The 22,145-nt window shown below is 43.2% G+C and overlaps 1 protein-coding gene across 1 annotated transcript in view; it reads right to left on the minus strand.

Moving 5' to 3' along the window:
- Positions 1-22,145, minus strand: part of LOC137651864 (glutamine amidotransferase-like class 1 domain-containing protein 1) — a 245,366-nt gene that overhangs the window by 195,335 nt on the left and 27,886 nt on the right. The window contains exon 2 of the mRNA XM_068385083.1: positions 20,533-20,609. Within this exon, the coding sequence (XP_068241184.1) occupies positions 20,533-20,609 (77 nt within the window). The remainder of the gene's footprint in view (positions 1-20,532; positions 20,610-22,145) is intronic.

Below are 22,145 nucleotides of genomic sequence, written 5' to 3' on the forward strand. Positions count from 1 at the left end.
CGAACCGTTAAACCTCTCCGTCCAATAATAAAAAGCCATTCTAAAATCTTTAAAACTAGAGGATTACTAGAATTAAGAACTTCTAAAGCTTGAAGAACACTCCTTGCATCACTAAAAATTGTAAAATTACCCTCCTTTTCCAAAGCTATTTCCTCAATAGCAGTTAGTATGCCATACAGTTCGGCAGTACATATGGAAACTGTTAGAGGAAGTGCACCTCTACAATTAAAATCATTACTATGTACTCCAAATCCAACGCCAGCATCAGATTTGGAGCCATCAGTATATATAAAAGTCAATCCCCTATGTTCTTCAACATGTTTCATAAAAAGAGACCTGGATTCTAAGTCACTCATATTCTTCTTAACTCCAATAAAGTATTTACAAAAAGATATGTCAGGTAATTTCCATGGAGGCGTTGATGATGCCTTGAATGGAATGGAAGCACCTTAATTCTAATTATATCCAGATTGTTTAATAATTGTTTCACCCGAAACCCAAAAGGTTGAGGAGATTTTGGGTGCAACTCAAAGTAGGTTGAGTGCCTTACAAGGCTTGCAGTCTGAAAGGCTGAAGAATTAGGGAGTCTTTGCAATCTAAACCAATACCGAATAATAGAGGACATTTGGTAAAGGTCTAGAAGCAACTCCCCAGCATCCACAAGGAGAATGTGATAGGTGAGGTTCTAAAGGCTCCAGTGGACATCTTATACTAGCATGATATATAGAATCTAATATTTTAAACCGGCTTGGGGTGGCTGAGGAGTATATTTTGCATCCATAACTAATTTTGGAAAAAATCAAGGCCTTGTATAATTTTAAAATTGTATTGCAGTCTGGCCCCCATGATGTATGGGACAATACTTTTAAAAGATTCATAGCTTCAAGACATTTAGCTTTTAATGCTTTTAAGTGAGAAACCCATGTAAGCCTACAATCAAATATCAACCCAAAAAATTTAGCTTCACTTGCACATGGGATCCGTTGACCTTTGATGTATATATCCGGGTCTGGATGTACTCCCCGGATAAGACAGAAATGGACAATTTTAGTTTTACTTGTCGAGAACTTAAATCCATTCATATCAGCCCACTGGATAATTCTATCAATAGAGAGTTATATTTTTCTCTCAACCATTGCCATTCTAGTCCCAGCAAATGATATGGAGAGATCATCCACAAATAATGTTGCGAGAACATCCCGGGGAATGAATGAGGATATCCCATTAATTGCTAGTGCAAAAAGGGTTACACTCAGCACACTCCCCTGAGGAACTCCTTCTTCCTGGCATTTACTCTGTGATAGAGCTTCCCCAATTCTCACTTGGAAAACTCTATGTGAAAGAAATGACTGAATGAATAGTGGTAGCTCTCCTCTTAATCCTAACTCGTGGATTCTTTTAAGTATACCATATCTCCATGTGGTATCATATGCCTTTTCAAGATAAAAAAAGACTGTCACATGGTGCTGTTTAGAAGCAAACGCTTTACAAATGGGGACTCAAGTCGTATCAGCACATCAGTCGTTGAGTGCATTTTTCTGAATCCACATTGAATGGGTGATAAAATACTCTTCTTTTCAAGGTACCACATCAGTCTTGCATTGACCATCTTCTCCATAATTTTACATAAACAAGATGTCAATGCAATAGGTCCGTAGTTTTCTGCTAAAAACTTGTCCTTACCGGGTTTTAAAAAGGCTAAAATAATGGCTAGTTCCCAAACACTTGGATTACTATGATCATGCCATATTCTATTAATAATGCTTAAAACAACTTTGTATTAAAATGTACATGTTTAATAATTGCGTATGGAATTCCATCGGGTCGAGGGGCTGTATCGTTACAAGTGGAAAGGGCCGAATCATATTTTTTTTCAGTGAAATGATATTTTAATTATAAAATAAATTTTTGAATATACTTACCCGGTGAATATATAATAGCTGCAACTCTGCGGCTCGACAGAAAACACACTCAAAAAACTCGCGAGCGATCGCTATGAAGGTTGCGGGTGTGCCCACCAGCGCCAACTGTCGGCCAGATACCATTCTTGTATGTAAACAAAACCTTCAATTCTTCTCGTCCCGCTGTGTCTCTATTGGGGAGGAAGGGAGGGTCATTTAATTTATATATTCACCGGGTAAGTATATTCAAAAATTTATTTTATAATTAAAATATCATTTTTAAATATTTAACTTAGCCGGTGAATATATAATAGCTGATTCACACCCAAGGAGGTGGGTAGAGACCAGAGTTAATTATGTTTACAGCGTATAAGCTAAGAGTTTTTTCATTTTGGCAGTTATCAATATAACAAAACCAAAATAAATAGGTACCTGGTAAGGAAGTTGACTTAGACGATTACTCTGCCTTGTAAGTCTGTCTTCCTCACGGAGCCCAGCGATCCTCTTAGGATGCTGACAGACTCCCAGGAGCTGAAGTATCAAGGGCTGCAACCCATACAACAGGACCTCATCAAACCCCTAATCTGGGCGCTCTCAAGAAATGACTTTGACCACCCGCCAAATCAATCAGGATGCGAAAGGCTTCTTAGCCTTCCGAACAACCCATAAAACAATATTAAAAACATTTAAAGAGACAGATTAAAAGGATATTGGAATTAGGGAAGTGTAGTGGTAGAACCCTCACCCACTACTGCACTCGCTGCAACGAATGGACCCAGTGTGTAGCAGTCCTCGTAAAGAGTCTGGACATCTTTTAAGTAAAATGACGCGAACACTGACTTGTTTCTCCAAAAAGTCGCGTCCATAATACTTTGCAGAGATTTATTTTGCTTGAAGGCCACGGAGGTTGCTATATCTCTAACTTCGTGCGTCTTAACCTTAAGCAAACATCGGTCTTTCTCATTCAAGTGAGAATGAGCTTCTCGTATTAAAAAAATCTGATAAAATATGACAAAGAATTCTTTGACATAGGCAATGAAGGTTTCTTAACTGAGCACCATAATGCCTCAGATTTCCCTCGTAATGACTAGTACGAGCTAAATCGAACTTAAGAGCTCTAACAGGACATAATACTCTTTCCAGTTCGTTGCCTACGATCTCTGATAAGCAAGGAATATCAAAAGATTTAGGCCAAGGACGAGAAGGCAGTTCATTTTTGGCCAGGAAACCAAGTTGAAGTGAACAAGTGGCTTTTTTCTGTAGAAAAGCCGATGTTCTTACTGAAGGCATGAAGTTCACAGACCCTTTTAGCCGAAGCCAAGCACACTAGGAAAAGTGTCTTGAGGGTGAGATCCTTCAGGGAGGCTGAATGTAATGGCTCAAACCTGTCTGACATGAGGAACCTTAGGACCACGTCTAAGTTCCATCCAGGAGTTGCCAAACGACGTTCCTTAGAGGTCTCGAAAGACTTAAGGAGATCTTGGAGATCTTTATTGTTGGAAAGATCTAAGCCTCTATGTCGAAAGACCGAAGCCAACATGCTCCTGTAGCCCTTAATCGTGGGAGCTGAAAGGGAGCGAACCTTTCTCAGATGTAAAAGAAAATCTGCGATTTGGGCTACAGAGGTACTGGACGAGGACACAGATGCTGACTTGCACCAGTATCGAAAGACTTCCCACTTCGACTGGTATACTCTAATGGTAGAAGCTCTCCTAGCTCTTGCAATCGCACTGACTGCCTCCTTCGAAAAACCTCTAGCTCTTGAGAGTCTTTCGATAGTGTGAAGGAAGTCAGACGAAGAGCGGGGAGGCTTTGATGGACATTCTTTACGTGGGGCTGACGTAACAGATCTACCCTTAGAGGAAGACTTCTTGGAAAGTCTACCAGCCATTGAAGTACCTCGGTGAACCACTCTCTCGCGGGCCAGAGGGTAGCAACCAACGTCAACCTTGTCCCTCCGTGAGAGGCGAACTTCTGCAGTACCTTGTTGACTATCTTGAATGGTGGGAATGCATATAAGTCCATAAAAGACCAATCCAGTAGAAACGCGTCTATGTAGATTGCTTCTGTATCTAGGACTGGAGAGCAAAAGATTGGTAACCTTTTGGTCAACGAGAAGGCAAAGAGGTCTATGGTTGGTTGACCCCAAGAAGCCCAAAGACTCTTGCCCACGTCCTTGTGGAGGGTCCATTCCGTGGGTATCACCTGGCCCCTCAGACTGAGACAGTATGCCAAGACGTTCAAGTCCCCTTGCATGAATCTCGTCAACAGGGAGATGCCTCGAATTCTAGACCATAAGAGAAGGTCCCTTGCGATCTCGAGCAGCGTGTGCCTCCTTGCTTGGAGATGTACGCCAAAGTTGTGGTGTTGTCTGAGTTGACCTCTACCACTTAGTTTCGAAGACGCTTTCTAATATCATCAAGGCCAAGTGGACTGCTAATAGCTCCTTGCCGTTGATGTGCATGCTCTTTTGACTTGAGGTCCACAGACCCGAGCATTCCCGACCGTCCAGGGTCGCACCCCAACCCAAACCCGACGCGTCTGAGGACAACACGTGGTTTGGGTTCTTGACTGCTAGGGATAGTCCCTCTCTCAGACTGATATTGCTGTCCCACCATTTCAGGCATGCCTTTATTGGCTCGGAGACTGGGAATGATACCGTCTCTAATGTCTTGTCCTAGTTCCAGTGAGAGGCTAGATGGAACCGGAGAGGCAGAAGGGGTAGTCTCCCTAGTGAGACAAACTGCTCCAGGGATGAGAGAGTCCCTACGAGACTGTTCCAACTCCTGACTGAATAAACGTTTTCTTTTCAGCATTAGTTGGACTTCGAGCAGGGCTTGACTGCGAATCTCCATCCCCAAAAATAGAATAATCTGGGATGGGATCAGTTGGGACTTTTAGGATGACCACAAGTCCCAACTCCCTGGCCAGACTCAACGTCCAATGTAGATCCTGCAGACAGCGAAGGCTGGACGATGCTCTGAGAAGCCAGTCGTCCAAGTACATGGAGGCTCGGATCCCCGAAAGATGGAGGGATTTTGCCACATTCCTCATGAGCCTCGTAAACACGAGAGGCGCAGGACTGAGGCCAAAGCACAGGGCTCGAAACTGGTACCCCACATTCCTGTAAACAAACCTCAGAAACGGTTGGGAATCCGGGTGTATAGGAATGTGGAAGTATGCCTCCTGAAGGTCGAGAGAGACCATCCAGTCGCCTTCCATAAATGCTGTCAAGACAGCCTGGTAGACTTCATCGTGAAGTTTGTCTTGACAATGAACACATTGAGCGCACTTGCCTCTTACGTACTCCTGCAGTGAACATGGCTGCCAGATCATTGGAGCCATCCCTGAGGGACTTGTTCCTGCAGAGAACGTGGCTGTCAGATCATTGGAGCCATCCCTGAAAGCCTTGTTTATGCATGACATAATTGTACAGCAAAACTTCAAACGCTCGAAAATAGCTCTGAAGTCGACCTGTAAAATCTTGGAGCGTCTCATGGCCAGGCGCCAGGGAGAGTCTATGAGGTTTGAGAAGTCTATCTGGGCAGAGGCAGGAACTCCCAAGCCGAGAACTTCTCTCGTGTCATATCAGACTCTAGCTCTATAAGCCAGCTTAAAAGTCGGGAAAGCAAAGGCTGTCTCCCCCAAACTCCTCCTGGTGATAAACCAGTCGCCTAGCAAACGTAAAGCTCTCTTAGAAGAGCGAGAGAGCACTAGCTTATAAAACAACAGCTTCGAAGTAGCTAGGCCTAGTGTAAGCTCTGATGTTTAGGCGAACGAGGAGCAGCAGTTACAAAAAGATCCGGACAAAGATCCTTAAAAATCAGCATGATTTATTTAAAGTCCATAGAGGGCTAAGCAGCTTTAGGCTCCTCTCCGTCTGACAGAGTCCTCAAGGGAATATCAGTAGGAGGGGGAACAGCAACTTCCTCATCTGAAGGAACCTTGTCCGACAATAGCCGAGTCTCAAGCAAGGGAGAGACCTACCGTGGTGGCAATGCTTTACAAGCAGAGTCCACACGCACTGGGGCATTAGTAGCGGACCAGGACGCAACGTCATGTAACTGCTTGACAGTCTGTGAACTGTCAACAACAACAGGTGCGTGAGGACGCACAGCGTCCACTCGAGACTGCTTTGACCGCCTAGTCTGAGCAGTCAAAACAACTCTAGAATGCGGAGGTTGACGCTCAGCGTCAAAACAAGTCAACTCCGATTGTTGGCGAACGTCCTGAACGTCAACAGGAGCATCAGCAAGTGGCCTAACGTCCAAATGTGGCTGAAAATCCACACGAGACCGCATCGAGTATGGTTCTAAACAACCTGACTGACGTGACTTGGCTACGCCAACGTCAACAGGACGCACAAAGGAACGTTAGGGTGGCTGAAGGCCAGGATCTCGATGAGATAAACGGCTAGGCTCAACGGACTTATCGGCAGAATAGTCTTCCATAAGGGAGGCAAGCTTATTCTGCATGTCTTGCCGTACAACCCATTCAGGATCAACGGGAATGGTTGCGGTAAGAGACGAGGGTAACGTCTGTGACTGCAAAACCTTGCCTACAAAAAGACTCTCGGAGTCTGTGTTACGCTTTTGTTTAGGCGGCGAGCAGTCTTCCGATGACTGCATAGGGTCAGAGCTGTCCTAATGGTTAAAACCAGGACGCTGGACCTGTCCTGAAAGGACTGACTTTCGCTTAAAGGGCCTCGAAACCTTGTTCCACGGTTTCTTATGCGAAAAGCCTTCGGATGACGAGGAAAAAATCGTCTCTCTCGCCTTATGGTAGGGGTGATCTTGGTAAGATACACCTGATACCATAGAGGGAACGTCTGTTCGCTGATCAAGGCCTCTCGAACCCATAAGTCGTACGACATTACTTCTCCCCTGGGCTTGGGAGCTTGCAAGAGGTCCCGGACTAGGCGAACGACAGGCACGAACAGACGAACCCTCGGTCGCAACACTGATAACACTTTGCGCAATATCACTTTATCACTACGATTTTCTGTTTTGCACTTAATTCACTGAAATCGAATTTTTTAACAATTCACATTAGGTATGAATAAAACTGATTTCTACCTGAAGCACGCAATTCTACCCTCTATCAAAAGGTTATAATTGCGAAATCAGTCGTATAATGTAAGCACATTAATACCAGCAAAAAAAACAGTAAACATATTTTAAGACAAAAAGATCAGTGGCTGGGGAAGAGACTAAACACTAGTTCATTCAAAACTACGTTTTCAATCTCTCACCGTACAGTGCCTTGGGACGAGAATAAAAAACTAAAAACGTTTTATCCTTTCTCCCCGTACAGAGACTAGGGACGAGAGTAACTCGAGAACAACGTTACTCGCTTGGGACGAGATAAAGATCGGAACGTTCTCTCTCCTCTCTCTCCCTCCGTCTGTATCTCTCTCTCTCTCTCTCTCTCTCTTGATTTCGCACCGAAGAGAAGAGCCCACTTATGTTTCGTCAAAAAACAGGTTATTTGACCAAAGGAAAAAACTGAAAGGTTTTTCAATTAAAAAGTTCCTTTAAAATAGAATTTAAAACATTTAAGCTTTGAAAGAAGAATGAACAAAACGTCCGAATCGATTTACTCTTTCTGCAAAGTGAAACCGTGATACTCTCTCTCTCTATCGTAACGATAGAGCGCAAACTGCGTAGCATAAATAAACTAAACGTTAGTTCATCTTTGAAACAGTACGAAGACTATTCAAAGAAAATCTTTCATAAAATATCTACTAAAAAATATTCATTTAATAAGTTTTAAATCATTAGCTCTGTAAAAGTTATTTACGATAGAAAGGGCTCAACGTTGTTTAACTTCGGTTTCCAAGTTAGGACCGCCTACTCTCAGGAAAGGTCGCATATAAACAAATCATTAAAATCTATCTTGATGTTTATCATAAATGGAAAGCTAATCGAAGAGGCCTAATAAAGGCGGGTGAGATATAAAATATATAGAGGAAAATCTATAAATAATTTATAATGTGATAAGATAATTGCTAAAAGCCTAAACACACTTCCGTACTGAGGGAAGGGTCGGCCATTTAAAAGTCAAGGAAAGTCCAAAAAACAATCCAAAGTCATCAAAAATTAAATCTATCCAAAAACGAGTTCAAGATTTAAGTTGAAGATAAAACACCTGTACTGCGAAAGCTCAAACCAAAATGAAGTACTTCACCAAATATGTTGAGAAAACTCCAGGTTCTACAGCGAGTATTGATACGTCTTGTCGTCAACGTCGACAGAGAAGAATTGAAGGTTTTGTTTACATACAAGAATGGTATCTGGCCGACAGTTGGCGCTGGTGGGCACACCCGCAACCTTCATAGCGATCGCTAGCGAGTTTTTTGAGTGTGTTTTCTGTCGAGCCGCAGAGTTGCAGCTATTATATATTCACCGGCTAAGTTAAATATTTAAAAAGGAGAATTATATGACTCTTCCCTTCCTGTTACAAAATTTAAAATTTTCTTTTCTTCAATGCTCCTGTACTGGTGACCAGGAGCTGCTACACTCTTGCACGATACATTTGAAAAATGTTATTTTCATTAGTAAAATAAATTTTTGAATATACTTACCCGATAATCATGTAGCTGTCAACTCCGTTGCCCGACAGAATTCTACGGAAGGGATACGCCAGCGATCGCTATACAAGAGGGGGGTGTACTCACAAGCGCCACCTGTGGCCAGGTACTGCAGTACTTCTTGTTGACACCACTTCAATTTTTCCTCGATCCACTGGTTCTATGGGGAGGAAGGGTGGGTCAATTAAATCATGATTATCGGGTAAGTATATTCAAAAATTTATTTTACTAATGAAAATAACATTTTTCAATATTAAACTTACCCGATAATCATGTAGCTGATTCACACCCAGGGAGGTGGGTGAAAACCAGTGTACATGTATATCAAGAAGCTAAGTATCCCGTATTTCATATTATCAGTTATTCAAAATAACAATGAAATTACAAGTACCTGGTAAGGAAGTCGACTTGAGCCATTACTCTGCCTTAAATAAGTTCGTCTTCCTTACTGAGCGCAGCGTTCCTCTTAGGAGGCTGAACAACTCTAAGGTGCTGAAGTATCAAGGGCTGCAACTCATACTAAAGGACCTCATCACAACCTTTAACCTCGGCGCTTCTCAAGAAAGAATTGACCACCCGCCAAATCAACAAGGATGTGGAAGGCTTCTTAGCCGACCGTACAACCCATAAAAAGTATTCAAGAGAAAGGTTAAAAGGTTATGGGATTATGGGAATGTAGTGGCTGAGCCCTCGCCTACTACTGCATTCGTTGCTACGAATGGTCCCAGGGTGTAGCAGTACTCGTAAAGAGACTGGACATCTTTGAGATAGAATGATGCGAACACTGACTTGCTTCTCCAATAGGTTGCATCCATAACACTCTGCAGAGAATGGCTCTGTTTGAAGGCCACTGAAGTAGCCACAGCTCTCACTTCATGTGTCCTTACCTTCAGCAAAGCAAGGTCTTCTTCCTTCAGATGAGAATGTGCTTCTCTAATCAGAAGCCTGAATAGTAAGAAACTGAGTTCTTAGAACTTGGAAAAGAAGGTTTCTTGATAGCACACCATAAGGCTTCTGATTGTCCTCGTAAAGGTTAAGACCTTTTTAGATAGTACCTAAGAGCTCTAACTGGGCAAAGTACTCTCTCCAGTTCATTCCCCACCAAGTTGGACAGGCTTGGGATCTCGAACGACTTAGGCCAAGGACGTGAAGGAAGCTCGTTTAGCAAAAACCGAGCTGCAAGGAACATGTAGCCGTTTCAGATGTGAAAACAATGATCCTGCTGAAGGTGTGGATCTCACTTACTCTTTTAGCTGTTGTCAAGCACACGAGGAAAAGAGTTTTTAATGTGAGGTCCTAAAAAGAGGCTGATTGGAGAGGTTCAAATCTTGATGACATAAGGAACCTTAGGACCACGTCTAGATTCCAGCCTGGAGTGGACAACCGACGTTCCTTTGAGGTCTCAAAAGACCTAGGGAGGTCCTGTAGATCTTTGTTGGTGGAAAGATCCAAGCCTCTGTGGCGGAAAACCGCTGCCAACATACTTCTGTAACCCTTGATCGTAGGAGCTGAAAGGGATCTTACTTTCCTTAGATATAACAGGAAGTCAGCAATCTGGGTTACAGTGGTACTGGTTGAGGAAACTGCATTGGTCTTGTACCAGCTACGGAAGACTTCCCCTTGAGACTGATAGATTCTGAGAGTGGATGTTCTCCTTGCTTTGGCAATCGCTCTGGCTGCCTCCTTCGAAAAGCCCCTAGCTCTTGAGAGTCTTTCGAAAGTCTGAAGGCAGTCAGACGAAGAGCGTGGAGGTTTGGGTGTACCTTCTTTACGTGAGGTAGACGTAGAAGGTTCACTCCTAGAGGAAGAGTCCTGGGAATGTCGACCAGCCATTGCAGTACCTCTAAGAACCATTCTCTCGCGGGCCAGAGCGGAGCCAACCAACGTCAGCCGTGTCCCTTTGCGAGAGGAGAACTTCTGAAGTACCCTGTTGACAATCTTGAACGGCGGGAATGCATACAGGTCGAGATGGAACCAATCCAGCAGAAAAGCATCCACGTGAACTGCTGCTGGGTCTGGAATCGGAGAACAAAACAACAGGAGTCTCTAGGTTATCGAGGTAGCGAACAGATCTATGGTTGGCTGACCCCACAGGGCCCAAAGTCTGCTGCAAACATTCTTGTGAAGGGTCCACTCTGTGGGGATGACCTGACCCTTCCGGCTGAGGTGATCTGCCATGACATTCATACCGCCCTGAATGAACCTCGTTACCAGCGTGAGCTTTCGATCTTTAGACCAGATGAGGAGGTCCCTTGCAATCTAGAACAATTCACGAAAGAGTCCCTCCCTGCTTGAAGATGTAAGCCAGGGCTGTGGTGTTGTCAGAGTCCACCTCCACCACTTTGTTAAGCTGGAGGGACTTGAAGTTTATCAAGGCCAGAAGAACCGCCAACAACTCCTTGCAATTGATGTGAAGTGTCCTTTGTTCCTGATTCCATGTTCCCGAGCATTCCTGTCCGTCCAAAGTCGCACCCCAGCCCGTGTCTGATGCGTCCGAGAGGAGAAGGCGGTCGGGTTTCTGAACAGCCAAAGATAGACTTCCTTGAGAAGAAAGCTGTTCTTACACCACGCGAGAGAAGACCTCCTCTCTTCGGAAACAGGAACTGAGACCGTCTCTAGCGTCATGTCCTTTATCCAGTGAGCAGCTAGATGATACTGAAGGGGGGGAGGTGGAGTCTCCCTAACACGATGAACAGGGCCAGCGATGAAAGTGTCCCTGTTAGACTCATCCACTACCTGACTGAGCATCGGTTCCTTCTCAGCATGCTCTGGATGCATTCTAGGGCTTGGAAGATCCTTGGGGCCGACGGAAAAGCCCGAAAAGCTCGACTCTGAAGATCCATACCCAGGGAGACAATGGTCTGGGATGGGACGAGCTGAGACTCCTCAAAATTGACCAGGAGGCCCAGTTCCTTGGTCAGATCCATAGTCCATCTGAGAATCTCCAGACAGCGACGACTTGTGGGAGCTCTTAAAAGCCAGTCGTCTGACGGAGCCGGACACAAGATCATGGTACTGCTGCACAGTCTGTGAACTGTCAACCATGGGGAAGCGAGGAAGTACAGTGACAACCCGAAGCTGTCTAGACTGTCTGGGTCGTACAGACAACTCCTTATCGGGTTGCTGAGGTTGCCGCACTGCGTCACAACAAGTCACTTCTGCTGGTTGTTGAACGTCTTCCCAATGACACACTGACTCCGTAAACAAAAAAATCCTCTAACAAGGACTAAGCTTGGACTGCATGTCTTGCAACACAGCTCAAGGTTTATGGGAGCAGGTGTGGTAACAGACGGGGTTAGCGACTGAAGTGGAACCATTACCTTCCCTGGGAGCATGTTATGCTTAAATAAAAGTCCATAGGAGGCTACGCAGCTAAAGGCTCCTCTCCAAATGACAGAGTCCTCAAGGGAATATCAGAAGGAGGGAGAAAAGCACTTTCTCATCTACAGGGACCATATCCGAGAAAAGCTAAGTTCTCTCAGTGAGGGTTTCACTGGTGCAAAAGCAGCAGACTAGAAGGCAACGTTATGAAACTGCTTGACAGTCTAGTGAGTTGGCAACAACCAAAGATGTGTGACTGAGAAGCATGCGGTAAGGTATGCAGAGCATGTTGTATGCAGAGCATGCTGTATGCAGAGCATGCTGTATGCAGAGCATGCTGTATGTAGAGCATGCTGTAAGGTAAGCAGAGCGTGTTGCATGGCGTGTAACATTTCTCAGAAATTCCATGACCAGTGCTAGAGTGAGTAATATCGCATTACCGTCCATTGAAAGTGCACGTGCCGAGGGAATTGATTTAGACTGTTTTGTTGATGAATTTGATAGCCTGCATGATAATCGTAGAATTAAGCTACACTAAATGTACTATAATCTACTTCACCTCAGGAAAGGGAAACTCGCCCTGTTGGCAACACTGCATTACTTCATGCATGCTTGCATGGGGTTTAATATCAACATAATATTACCTTACATTCATAACTCATGATTCATTTGTTTAGAAGATATTTTTGCCATATTTTGCGATTTGTTAAAAATATATTGCAAGGAATACATATATATTTTTATATAAGTAATACAAATAACCTCCATTATCATAATGTTTGTGTAGGCATACATGTATATGATTACAAATGCAAGTTATGAAAGTAATGAGGTGTTATTATTGTCATTTGTTATTCCCAAGTTGAATGGGAAGAAGCTCAAGTTGAGGAAAAAATGGCAGATGCATGCGTTGAGGTGGCTGACTCATAGCATGAGGTTGCTGCCTCAGGAGTTGCGCTTGCTGTAAGGGTTGCGGATGCGCAGTAGCAGGTTCCTGAGGAACGAGTTAAGGTTCCTGAGGTGTGAGCTGCGAGAGTTGAGGTAGCGGCTTCGCAGAACGCAGTTCTTGTCTCGCGAGTTGAGGTTCCTGAGGTGCTAGCCTAAGGAGTTGAGACTCTTGCCTTGAGGAGGGTTTAGGTCGCTGCAGCGAGTGCTGAGGTGGCTGCCTCATTGATGGAAGAGGTTGTCGTACCTCAAGAGATTGTTGCCTCGCTGGTGGAACCGCAAGCGGAAGCGGAGGAAGTAAGGCATAAGACTCCTGCTCCCATTGCTGAGGTTGCCTTAAGGAAGGTTAAGGTTGCTGCACAACGCTGGTAACTGGCAACTCAGAACGCGGTAAGGTAGCCTGAGGAACCTCAACTTCGTACGCCTGGCAGACTGGACTGCGGTGAGGCGGAGCTCTCGCAGGAGGAGGCGGAGGTTGCTACACACCGCTGGTAACTGGCAACTCAGAACGCGGAAAGGTAGCCTGAGGAACCTCAACTTCGTACGCCTGGCAGACTGGACTGCGGAGAGGCGGAGCGTTCGCAGGAGGAGGTGTAACCTTCTCAGCCTGAAACTCACGCATTAAGACCGCAAGCTGCGACTGCATGGACTGCAGCAAAGTCGTCTTGGGATCAACAGACGATAAGGTCTGTTGAGGCAAAGCCTTAATAGAAGATGAGGTCTGTTGAGGCATCGCCTTACCTCTCTTAGGAGGTGTGCAGTCACCTGATGACTGAGGAGAGTCAGAGCTAACCCAATGACTGCATCCGGGTTGTTGAACTCTAACTTCGTACGTCTGGCATAGGTCTGGACTTTACGTTTAAGAGGTCTTGAGACCTGAGACCAGCGTTTTCTCCCCGAAATTTCTTCTGCAGACGAGCAAAATAAGGGCTCAATCATCTGCGGGTGGGAGTGACGGTCTCTGTAAGACACGCCCGCAACCACCGAGGATACTTCTGTGCGCCGATCAAGGCCTGCCGAACCCTTTTGCCCTTCGACATTGCTACTCCCCTGGGCTTGGGAGCTTGCAAGAGGTCCCGGACTGGGAGGACGACTGGCACGCACAGAAGTACCCTCACGCACAACACTGACACACTTTGCGCTAATCACTTATCACTTTTGATTTTCTATTTGCACTTATTTCACTGAACTCGAAACTTTAAGTGGTTTGTACCTGAAACACGCAATTCTATCCTTTCTCAAAAGTTAGTAATTGCGAAAACAGAATTACAATGTAACAGAAAAATCTAATGAAAGATAAATAATTCAGTGGCTGGAAAGAGACTAAACACTAGATCAAATAAACTACGTTTAAAATCTCTCACCGCATAAAGCTTGAGAACAAGAAAAAACTCTAGAAACGTTTACCTTCTTCCCCTAAAGAGACTAGGGAGAAGAGCAAAAACGATAACAACGTTACTCGCTTGAACGAAACGTTTATCCTCCTCTTTCTCCCTCCGTCTCTATCTCTCTCTCTCTCTCTCTCTCTTGACTTAGAACCTGAGAGAAGAGCCTAATCATATATATCGTTAAAACATATTATTGTTAAAGGAAAAAACTGAAATATTTCCCAAAATGAAAAGTTCCTTTATTAGAATTAAAACCATTAAGTTAAGAAAGAATGAACAAAACGCTAGACACGGTTACTCTTACTGCAACGTGACACCGTGAAAATTCTCTCTCTATCGTAACGATAGAGCGCAAGTTGAACGTTCTGAACGTCAACAACTGCAGAGACAAAACAAAACGTTAGTTCAACTTTGAAAACAGTACGAGACTATCAAAGAAATTCTTTCAAAAACATTAAAATAGCATAATATGTTAACAGGTAAAACCGAAATGACGGGCTCAATGTTAATTAACTTCGGTACCAAGAAAAGACCGCCTACTATTAGGAGAGGTCGAATATAAACAAAAATAAAAATTAATTTTAATAAGTTTATAATAAAAGGAAGTTAATCGAAGAGGCCTATAAAAGGCGGAGAGATATAAAATAAATCTATAACTTTTGTTAAGCAAAATTAAGAAAGAGAGTCTATACTCTCTTAGACACCAACACTTCCGTCTAAGGGAAGGGTCGGCCATTTAAAGGTGAAAGAGAGTTCATACTCTCTTCGTCACCATAATTAATCAAATTAATTCCAAAAGTTAGCTAAGCTAATAATAAAACTTCCTGAATAGCGAAAGCTGAAATCTTAGAGCAATACTTCACCAAAAACCGTGAACAAGACTCCAAAATTATAAGCGTATCCATGAACGTCTTGCCGGAAGCACGACAGAGGAAAAATTGTAGTGGTGTCAACAAGAAGTACTGCAGTACCTGGCCACAGGTGGCGCTTGTGAGTACACCCCCCTCTTGTATAGCGATCGCTGGCGTATCCCTTCCGTAGAATTCTGTCGGGCAACGGAGTTGACAGCTACATGATTATCGGGTAAGTTTAATATTGAAAAATGGTCAGCCAGGGCATTGCTAACTTCAATTCCTTCAGTCACATACTGACCATTCACTTTCAACACTGGTGGTGGGTTTGGGGTGAATTTGCCTGCAATCTTTTTCACTTTCCTCCATACAGAAGATGGTGGTGTTCTACTATTAATGAAGGAAACAAAATCCACCCAAGATTGGCGTCTAGCTTCTTTCATGGCACGGCGGAACTGTGCTCTACACTTTTTGTATGTTTTCAAATTTTCATCTGTACGGCATCTACGCAATCTAGTCAAGAGATTTTCTGGTGGCTCTGTGCAAGGCTGTTAATTCTGAAGACCACCACGGGACTGGTCGTCTTTTGAATAGTCCTGTGGTTTTGGAAATCGAATTGATTCCTGCTGTATGGAGAGTTCCATTCAGTAGGTCTATGGCATCATCAATACTTTCAAACTGTTCTGCACTCCCTTCGATTTCACTTAGCTCACAAAATTTAACCCAGTCTGCCTTGTCAAGATTCCATCATGGCGATCTTTGTAAAGGCGGACCCTTGTTGGTGTTTACAATGATTGATGAATGATCACTAATATGCCAATCATCTAATGTCCTCCAATCAAAATCAAGAAGGCAGTTAGAGCTTGCAATTGAAAGGTCAATGCATGACAAGGTACCTGTATGAACATGGAAGTGTGTGGGCTCTCCTGTATTAAAGAGTCCCACAGCCTCATTCTCCACAATTGATGAGATAATATTGCCCCTTGTGTTTGCCAAAATATCACCCCATAAAGGATGTCTACCATTCATATCTCCCAGTAAGAGAAATGGTTGAGGGAGTTGTTGAATGACCTCTGCTAAATCATCATATAAAATATTATCATTTGGAGGTAAGTAGAGAGAGCATATTGTATATTTTCTTCCTATATCAATTTGTACAACCACTGCCTGCAGGGTTGTATATATAGACATAGGTATTTGAGAACATCTCGACGAACGTACATGAGACTTCCACCATGGCTCCCAGCTTGATGATTATATGGTGTTCTATAGCTAACATACTCTCGAGGACAAGGAGTGTTAGTATCAAGCATACTTTCCTGTAGACATAGAATTATGGGGGAATGTTCATGAATTAGGAGCCTAAGTTCTTCAAATTTCGCCCTTAAACCCTGACAGTTCCATTGCAAAATTGAGGAGAAAACTATGGATTATTTCTGGAAGACATCTTGGATGAGGTCTTCCCATTAGCAGTTTTTAATCTAACATTATTACCAGTAGGTTTCTTCAGAGATGGTCTGTTATGTTGGGTTTTACGTTGGTGTTTTTCTTTGTATCCTTTTGATCTATTTGTTGAGGGGGATGGTGGACCTCAACTTGAATTTCTGATTTATTTAAATTGTCTTCTGATTGATCGGCAACATCAACAGACAAAACATCATATTTATTTGATGTCATAAGTCTAATATTTCTTATGGAAGGGGGTGAGAGAGATGGAGCTCTCTCTCTTTTACGATTAATAGGTTGTGAGTTACCAGGTTTTTGTACCTTCCCCACAACAGGTACACCTGATAACTTGGTGTCAGGTAGAATATCCATTAAATCAGGCAAGGATATGGCCTGGGAGAGGTTAGTACTATCCTTTGTAATGGGGGACAAAGGTTTGATAGTGGTGGGTAATGTTTTTTTGTTGATACTCAATGATAAATCTTTAGGAGGAGATGTTCTTGTCTTATGCAGCACTTTATCAATAGATGGTGAATTCCTTTTTCGAGAACTACCTACAGTAGTAGGTGGGTGAGATGATTCCCGAGGAACTTTTTCTCCTGTTTTTAATGTCTTTGCATAAGTATTAGATTTATTTAATAATCTCTTGGCATGCCCCACGCTTACATATTCAATAATTGATTTATTGAGAGCAGCCTCTTCTAACTTATAAAACTGGCAGCTCATATCATTAGATTTATGATTAGAGTTGCAGTTTAAGCACCTTGCCTTAAGTGTGCATTCCCCATGGTAAATACTGGAGCAAGTATTACAAATTTTTTCATTATTGCAAACTTTGGAAGGATGTCCAAATTTAAAGTAATTATAACATTGCAGTGGCTTCTGCTTAAAAGGTTGAACTTTAATCCTTTCATTTTCTATGTCTATATGGAAAGGTACATCAGCATCCTGGAAAGTAAGAACAATCATTGATATTCCAGGTACTTTATGTACTTTCCACTCTGATAGTGGACACATAGCCAATATCTCCTCTTCGGTAAATTCATATAGATCCCTATTGAAAACCACTCCCCTTCCATAGCTAAAGTTTAGATGGGGTTTGATGTCCAATTTTATATCATCATTTATTGTCTTCAAATTGGACAGTATATCAGACTGTGTATGACTTGTCCTTTATCAAGTAACTTTCCTTCCCGAATCGAGATATATCTCCAGGTGCGATTGTACCTACCTTCCTCTGAAGAAATTTGCAGATCTTAAAATAATTTTTCGTACCTACTATAGATTGAGCAAGAAGCCACATTGGTGGTTTTGGCTTTCTTTGGGATGGCATATCTACCTCTATATCTTTATCAACCCAGTCTGCTGGTCTGTAGACATCCAGATCTTTAGGTGCCCCATCACACAAAGCACCCTTAACACTCATATTACCTACTTTAATATCAACAATGTTACGGCTTGCATTAAATGCTTCCTCGTGACAATTAAATGATAATCAAGATTCCCAATTATCATCTTGAAGTTTCATTCTAATTTCTTTTATTAATCTGTAACACTTAAATATTTTATGTAGCACATCATAATTAGCTTCAAATGGGATTTGGGTAACGTGCAGGACATTCAGTTTTCCTGTTTTGCCCAAATTACCCTTTTTCCGAATGTTTAAAGAATAGTCCTTTTTAGTTCCTTCGTCGTCAACGGAGTTTTCTTTAAATTAATTGCCAGAGGTCGTCAACGGTGCCGGGGGCGAGTCAGCATATCCAGGGGAGGTGGGGTCGTTGTCACAAGAATCCATTAGAATAAAGAAAAGAGAAGAGTGATATTTTGAATAGTTTGATTTACCTGCTTGAGAACATTAAGGCATCACATGTTGGGAAGGAAATTTGCACTCTCCACTACCGGCATAGTGAGAGTATACTTCCCAGATGGTCCACTCCATACCCTACCCGAAGGATAGCATCAAAACAGATATAGAGGCACAGGTGTAAGCTAAACCCGCCTGTTAGGACTGAGACCAAGAAACTATGGAATCATCCTCCCCATATCTGTAATGACGGGCTTCTGGCCAAAAGCCGAGAGTCCTACCCCAAGCATTGGATCCCCCTGGATTCCGAAGACCCAACACTTGAGAATAGTTCCGCCAAAAAGGTCCAAACCATCTTCGGGATGGCTGAGATCATCCAATACTCTCACATATAGCTTTGAGCACAAACACCTCCCAACCGTGACACCTTTCCCATTCATCAAAGCAGGCAGCAATACTGGATGTAGAAACATCCGCCCAAGTGGCAATAACAGATGTAGAAACATCCATGCCAAAAAGAAAAAAAAAATAATAAACATACATATATATATGTAAATATATACACATATACATATGGGAAATTTTACTCATAGGGTTGGGGCAGCAACATGAAGGAAAGTTTATAATATTAGGAGAAGGTTGAAGCAATATAAAGAGGAAGAAAAAGATAAGAAAGAGAGAAATTTAGATTCGAACTGGGGGAGCAATTTCCCCAAGTTCAAGAGCCCTCTTGCCCGTCACCAAGTTTCAGCACGGGAATAGAATGCCGTGCTGAAGCTCAATGACTTCATCAAGGCATTCTCTCATTAAGAGGGTGATAGTCATGAGGTGATGAGTGCCGATCCAGAGATAAAGAGTGACGATCACGAGGTGACGAATGACGGTCACATGGTGACGAGGGACAAGTAGCTCGCTAAGGACGACACGCCGAAGGCAAATATCTAGCAGGCGAGGGAGAAGATCGTTGGTCTTTGGAGGAACTGAAGAGACATCTGACCGAAGGAGAAGGAGAACATCGAGAGCGTTGAGGAAGACTATGCTTCATGGACGAAGAAGTGACAATCCTTGTAAGGAGCTCATCTACAGCAGCGAGGTTCCTCTGCAGAGGAGACTTGCTCCGAAGGGAGGGATGTCAGCAATGAGACACAATAGAATCTTGAAGAGAGATGTCCACCTGCAGGAGCGAACTGCCTCTGACTTTGCTCTACGCCCGAAGGAAGAGTCAGCTCAGAATAGGGGGGAACGCAGTCTTCGGCAACAGCAGTTGAAGGCAAAGGGCGGGACCCTTCAGCAGTAAAGGTAGAAGACACTCCAGGGCAAAGGGGACCGGTCTTACCCAGTGACAGCCAAACCTGCAATACATAAGAAAAATAAAAGGCTCTGCCCGAGGGAAGGGGCAGAAATGCTTCTTTAGGGGAAGCAGTCCTGTCCCTCGAACCTCAAACCCCCAAGGTTGACCTGGTGTTAGCCGGTCTACGCTACGCGAGATCAATTAAGCAGGAGCTTTAGGAAGATATCAGGAGGTCAAGGAAGAAGTCCTATGTTTTTTCAACATCGAGGAAGACCCCAAAGGCAAAGAATCTCTCTTGGACTTCTTCTTGCTCCATCGCCCAAACCTCTCCCACTGGGAGGCAGACCCCTCCTCGTATTCAGGACAGGTGTTGTCCTGATCAATGTGCAGCCCCCGGTAGGACGGACATACCGAATGCGAGTGTCTCAACAGAGGACATGAAAGGACATATCCACATGAGGAGAGTTAAGGAGAAAAACAATCACACTGAGAAAGAAAAAGCTTAAAAAGCAATTAAGTCAACAATGGCAAGTCATGTTGGAGGCGGAAAGCGGCAACGTCCGTTCTCTGAGCCAAAACAAGTGGTTACTCAACCCAGGTGTGTGAGAAAGCGAGGTAGCAGGCCAACATCCACCCCAGCTAACTAGCATGTTAATCCTCACTAAAAGTCTTAGGGCTCGTCTTTCAGCTTTGCCGAAAATAATATCCCTATAAATAGAAAACTTCTATTAGCGTGTTTTTTCCAATTCGTATGGGGTAACATAGTTACCTTCTTTTGAAGGAGTTTGCTTTGGCTTTTGGGATGGACCGCAGTCCCAACCAGCTGCCTGCCTGACATCAGTTTGTATTAATGTCGGAACAGATAAGAATTATGATACTGTAAAATGTCCTTTTTTTAATCTTATTTCCATTATTACATGTACATTTTTCATGGCTTGGAAATAGGGATGTCATTAATATAGAGTCTTACCATACAAAACACTAAAGGTATCTTACCTCAGGTGCTGCAATTTGTATACTAAAAGCAGATTGTGTCAACTTGTAGCATTGAAGAAAAGAAGGGGCTGACACACCTGTTGGTGGAAAAGATTCTTATAGGGTGTCTGACAGCTCTATCAGTTATAACAATTCAGGTGACAAAGCAAAATTCACAAATTTCAAAAGTAATTAGTATTTTCCTAACTACACAAACATAAGTCCTTAAATAGAAGTATAATTTTAGCTTGACTGGAACTCGGCTATTAAAATTCTTACAAGGTGTATTGGTAGTTACTGGCGGGTGGCAGGGAAGCCATCACATTGATATGCAACTTTAACCTTTACCTATGGGTTGTGGAAGATTGAGGCAGGAAGTGAAACTTGAAAGACTCCGGTTTGAAGTTAAAAAAAGTACAAATTACTTTCAAAATTTGTGATTTGTTCCAACATGAATACAAACCCTCGTCCTTTAATAGGAGACTTATCATTAGATGGGAGGAATCTCCTATAACCATACCGGCTGGTTTAAAATCCTGGGATGAGAAGGCACTTAAATCTTGAGAGGTGGGGGATATTGAATCATGCCACCATGTAACTTTGACTGAAGAATCTCAAAAGTTAGGCTAGATGGCCAGATAGTCACAGGAAAATCCTATTAACCTTGTCAGGATATATTGCCAATGTAAGGAGAATGGGGAAGATACCTCTGTATCATTAGAGATAGAATAGTGCTTGGTGTGGAAGATTACTTGGCTTATACATCTGATCCAGCAAATAACATTTGACCACTGCTTTCTATGAAAGGGGAAGGAAGAGAGGAAAAATTGGGCAAATACACTACCTTTCATCCTAGTCTAATGTCACGACTTTTATCTTAGACAATATGTCTCTTATCCTGTGAGGAGCTGGGTATGTTGCACAACCTGCTGAGCAGCTATCACAGGTCCCAGTGAAAATGTGTCCATAGACTTGTGGATATAATCTGTAATGTAAAGGTTGTATGGTGTTTCCAGACTCTGGCCTTCGATACTTGTGCCATTAACAGATATTTCTTACAAGCTAGGATAAAGCCAATTCCTCTGACATCATGGGCCTATACTGGGATTGAATTATTAGGTCTTTTTTCTGTTTGGGGATAGGCAGCCTTCTTGTTGGTTTCACAAAGCCAGAAGGAAATGGTGTTCCTTGATATCCTTTCTTTTAAGTCCTGCCAGCACTAATAAAACTTTGAATCTGTGGCCTCGAGTTGGGTTCTCTTCAAGTAGCATCTATGCACCTTCACAGGACAAAGAAGCAAATCCTCTGTACTGTAGGTTGCATCCTGAAGGAAGGAGATGGAGAGACCAAATCTATCATCCTCGACAGCAGGGTTCTAGACTTTTGCCGCAACCTCTGGATTGAAGGGAAATAGACCCTTCTCCATCCCTTGGGATAAAATACAATGCTCTATAAGAAATACTGTGGTCTGAGTTCTCTTGGCAGGCAAGACTGCTCAAAGTTCCTCAACAGCATCGACAGTTTCTATGGTGAAGAAAGGTCTAACCCCTCGGTTGGAAGACCTGGCTCAAGTCTGAGTGACAGCCTTTCACCACTGCAACTGAGAGTAGTTTGTCCTGGCGAAGGTATACGAG

This window comes from Palaemon carinicauda, chromosome 1 (genome assembly GCF_036898095.1).
Source record: "Palaemon carinicauda isolate YSFRI2023 chromosome 1, ASM3689809v2, whole genome shotgun sequence".
NCBI classification, from domain to species: Eukaryota; Metazoa; Arthropoda; class Malacostraca; order Decapoda; family Palaemonidae; genus Palaemon; species Palaemon carinicauda.